A 4,184-nucleotide genomic window follows, 5' to 3' on the forward strand; every position below is an offset into this window, starting at 1 on the left:
TTAGCAACAGGAAAGGGAGTAGCCGTGTGACTGCTGGAAAGAAATGAGGAACTACAATCAACTAAATCCGAAACAATTATTGATTAACCTACACGAAATTCATTCATCCCGGTCCAGGTTTATAATACGCATTTTATCAACTTTTCCATTGCTCACAACCTTTGCGAGGCATGCTCCGTCTAAAACTTGCCATAAAAGGAAGGGTTAACTTTGTATGAAATATAAATAGAATCTAGGCTTATTTAAAGGTTAGTTTTTTTAGAGCCCATCGACAGACCGAAGGGCTAGAACCCAAATGGCCGCTGGATCGGAAAAGTAAAGTAAAAAAAGTAAAGTTAGAGCCCATAAATGGCAGTTTGCACTGTATGCTTCCAAGGAAGTTGAGGTTGTTTCAGAATGCTCTCAGATCTTTTGGGGTAATAGTATAGATTGTGAAGCGCGTAGAGCTTGCTGTAGAGCGGGAATTTGCACTGTACAATAAATGCTAGATCTATCTATATCATTATCTCGAAAAACCGATTGGCACTCAATCATTTCATTTCTCTTCCTTTGCAGGAAACAAAATGCCCTTGCCAGATGGCCCAGCAGTTGTGTGGCCAGGAGCCTCCAGCCAACCGATGCCAAACAGCTACATGCCCCAACCGCCAAACGGCGGGATGCCAGCCCCACAGATGCCCAACTTCCCCACCCAACCACCGCCACAGTGGACCAACCCCGGGAACAGTCAGCCGTTTGATCTGAACAGGGAAGTGGATGATGACGTCAGACCTGCTGGTGAGTTTATGTGGTGGATAGGAGAATGACGATTGTTTTCTTGTTGTTGTTGTTTGTTTTTTGGGAGGGGGTGGTACGTGTTTCCGGTGCTTGCAAGGGTACAAGCGGAAGAAAAAAAAGTAAGTAAGCAACTGCGTAAGGTCACATGAGCGTGCGGGACACTTTAAACGTTTTCAGTTGGTAGGAAATTTTGAATTTTGCCCGGGTGGCGCCGTAGCCTACTCTTATCGATTTTTGACCGCTAAGGGTTGTTTAAAGTGCGCAACTTGCACACGGGAACTCCGAGATTATGATGATTGTGTTAAGCTCTAAACTGTGTAACTGGGAGAAATAAAGCAACTCTTTATATTCTTTCTTCTAAAAACCATTGCCGAAGTCGATCTGGAGGTCTTGAATAAAAACCCAGAGGCCAGCTGCACTACAGTAGATAGTACAGCAGTAAGGTGTGGTGATTTCTGTGTCTTCTTTCATTATTTGAATCAGACCTGGGGTTTTCCCTTAATTTTTGTATTCCAGTTGGAAAATTGTCAACAAACCAGTGTCACAGTTCGAGTAAAATACTATGGAAATGTATATATTATTTTTATACGTTGTGCTACAAGCAATAACAGGACAATGCAAAGGAAAAATATCACTATATAAACTCATAAACTCTGCACTGTAAATCAAACGCATATAAAAAATTATGTTGACTTTACCCAATATTACAGTCTTACCTTGGGTCAGCCAGGAACGCCAATGAGTTTTATTGTTTCTATAAAAGTAAAAGACACAATATGGAGAGCATTTTCAACACGACATATTGGCTTCATACTGATTACAAAGGATGCTTTATTCTTGTTTTCAAATGAGGTGCTGTAGGTCTTGTAAAACATTATTATGGTAAACTACGAAAAGCTAACTTTTGGTAGTTACCACGTATTTGCTGTAGGTTTTGTTTGTTTGTTGTTTGTTTTTGTTTTTTGGAGGGGGGGGGGTTGTCTCACGGCACTCGCAACTGCATAAGGTCATATGAGCGCAAGGGACACATTAAACGTTTTCAGTTGGTAGGGGGTGCTTGATTATTTTGACATTTACCTTGGTTTGAGATATCACACTATGTACATGAATCGATGGTCCCACCTGGCTCGCGGTGATAGCAATGTCTTCTTTTCAAATCATGTACATAGTACTACAACATGCGTTGTGTTTTTACTACATACTACATGTACAGTACATTATAGAAGGTGCGGTGGCGGAGTGTTAGTGCGCTCGTCTCCTAAACGGAAAGTCCGGATTCGAGCCTCGGTTCGGATACAGATTTTTTTCGCCCCCTCCTGCCCACCTAGCAGTAATGGGTACCTGACTTCGAGTTGGGAAAGTAAAGACGGCGTGGAAAGGAACTGGCCACCCTACCACAATAATATGCCGAAGGCTCAGGAAGTTGTCTCACTAACAAGGCAATCCCCAATATCCGGATCGAAAGCGGAAACAACTTTTTACAGTACATTGTATTTATACCAAACACTACATCCATCCTGAGAAGTAATCGACTTTAATGTGCGACTCTCGCTCAGTATTACCTTAACAGATACGGTAGCGTTCCAAAACGCTAACAGCCTCCCGAGTTGAGTAGTAGGACGTTCCAGTCACCCCCCCTCCCGAAAAAAAAAAAACCCAAAAAATTTTTAAAAAATATTTTAAAAAACTACTCCCCCACCCTCCCCCAAAAGATCGTTCACAGGAGCCCACCCTTACAAACTATATTATTATTTTTCCTCTCCCAGGTGGGTTCGCCCTCCGACAGTACCTGTGTGACCAGCAGGGCGGAGTGTGTGTCTACCAGTGTGAAAACCAGTCTGACTCTATCCCGTCCGTGGACTGTGGGATGGGACCTCGGGGCCCCCTGGTCTGTTGTGACATGTGAGCACCTAGCTGGACACACCGGCAGCTGGTTCTGTCTCGTCGAAATCACGCTATTCCCTTGCTGTATCTTGAGGTAAAAAAACAAAAACAAATGAAGATGTCTTGGTTGAAGCAAATTGCAAACGACAGCTTATGACGAATATACAAACGAAAGCGACAGGCAAAGTTCATTGGACACACAATGTGGAAAGAAGCATTGAAGAATATTGTAACAACAAGCAACAGAGGGAAAAGATACTCGACAAGTTGACAACATCGCTGGGAACAGCAAGAACGACAGACACCATCGCTGCAATGCAAGACGAGTGAAGTGGAGGTCCATGATCGCCCACGCCAGTCGGCAAGGCACCGGATGATGATGATCTTGAGGTGGAGAAAGGACAACATACACATCATTGTTTTAAAAACAGAGTAGGAAGGAGAGTCTTGCTTGATTTACAGACAAAACAAGTAAATATATTTAAACATTTAATGTGTTTTATTGAATCGGCTCGACCGACGTTTCGCCGTGTAGGCTTCCTCGGGAGCAACTGAAAGTGAAACTAGTGTAGCACTGTATAGTATCAGGGAAATGGGCCTAGCAATGAAGGTCTTAAGGTTACACGTTGACGGAAGTGACTCAATGCGAGCCAAGTCAAGGGACTACTTATAACTTCTAAAGAAATCGATGCTAGTCTAGCAAGAGTATCAAAGCCTTTATCTCTATGACCTTAGAACATACACAGATGACCTAAACAATTCTGCAAAGAATAACAAAAAGAGAACAACAGAGCTGATCAAGAAGACAGACAACAGGAAGGGATGAGGTACCATGATCGTCGCTGTCTGCTCCAGACGTGACACCTGAAGAAGTAGAAAATCTTGAGGTAGACTGATGAGGATGGTTTCATGGAAGGACATCAAAGCAATAAACGGAGAGGTGCTAATAGAAACCCTCCGAAAACGCTCACTGATTAAGAAGAGACGCTCACTGATTAAGAAGAAACATTCACTGATTAAGAAGAAAAACAATATTTTGGTAGAGACAGATGCAGTTTCTGGAACATTTGAAAGGATACGATGGCCTTGAACATTTTACCTTCACTGGAAAAAAATACGGTAGAAGAGTCAGAGGTAGACCCGAAAAAAGTAACTTAGATAACTTGAACAGTTGTGTGACAAGACAACACACTTATGAAAAGGGGCTTTGGTGTTGATTTTAGAGATTCCGAGAAGTGAAATTAGTGGCCAACTATGATTGCCGATGTCTGTTCCAGATCAGGCCTTTGAAAAAGATAAACTTAAGGATCAGCAAGGTGGTAGTAGTGGTTAGGACTTTTATCTCGCCGTTCAGGAGGTCGGATGTTCGATATTTGCAGGAACCCCCACATTATGTTTTTTTTTTGGGGGGGGGGGGTTGGGGGGGGAGTGTTCATGTCTCATTTTTACTTACTCAGTCCTGTAACTTCTACAGTACAGTGCTGAATATTTCTTGCATGTTATGTTCTTCATTACCATATTTTTAC

The 4,184-nt window shown here is 42.6% G+C and overlaps 1 protein-coding gene across 1 annotated transcript in view; it reads left to right on the plus strand.

Moving 5' to 3' along the window:
• The window catches only part of LOC118477611 (WAS/WASL-interacting protein family member 1-like), a 3,660-nt gene extending 980 nt beyond the window's left edge, over positions 1-2,680 (plus strand). The window contains exons 2-3 of the mRNA XM_035969517.1: positions 556-774; positions 2,541-2,680. Coding sequence (XP_035825410.1) covers positions 556-774; positions 2,541-2,680 — 359 coding nt within the window. The remainder of the gene's footprint in view (positions 1-555; positions 775-2,540) is intronic.
• Positions 2,681-4,184: the final 1,504 nt, after the last annotated feature.

Source organism: Aplysia californica, unplaced genomic scaffold (assembly GCF_000002075.1).
Source record: "Aplysia californica isolate F4 #8 unplaced genomic scaffold, AplCal3.0 scaffold00152, whole genome shotgun sequence".
NCBI lineage: Eukaryota > Metazoa > Mollusca > Gastropoda > Aplysiida > Aplysiidae > Aplysia > Aplysia californica.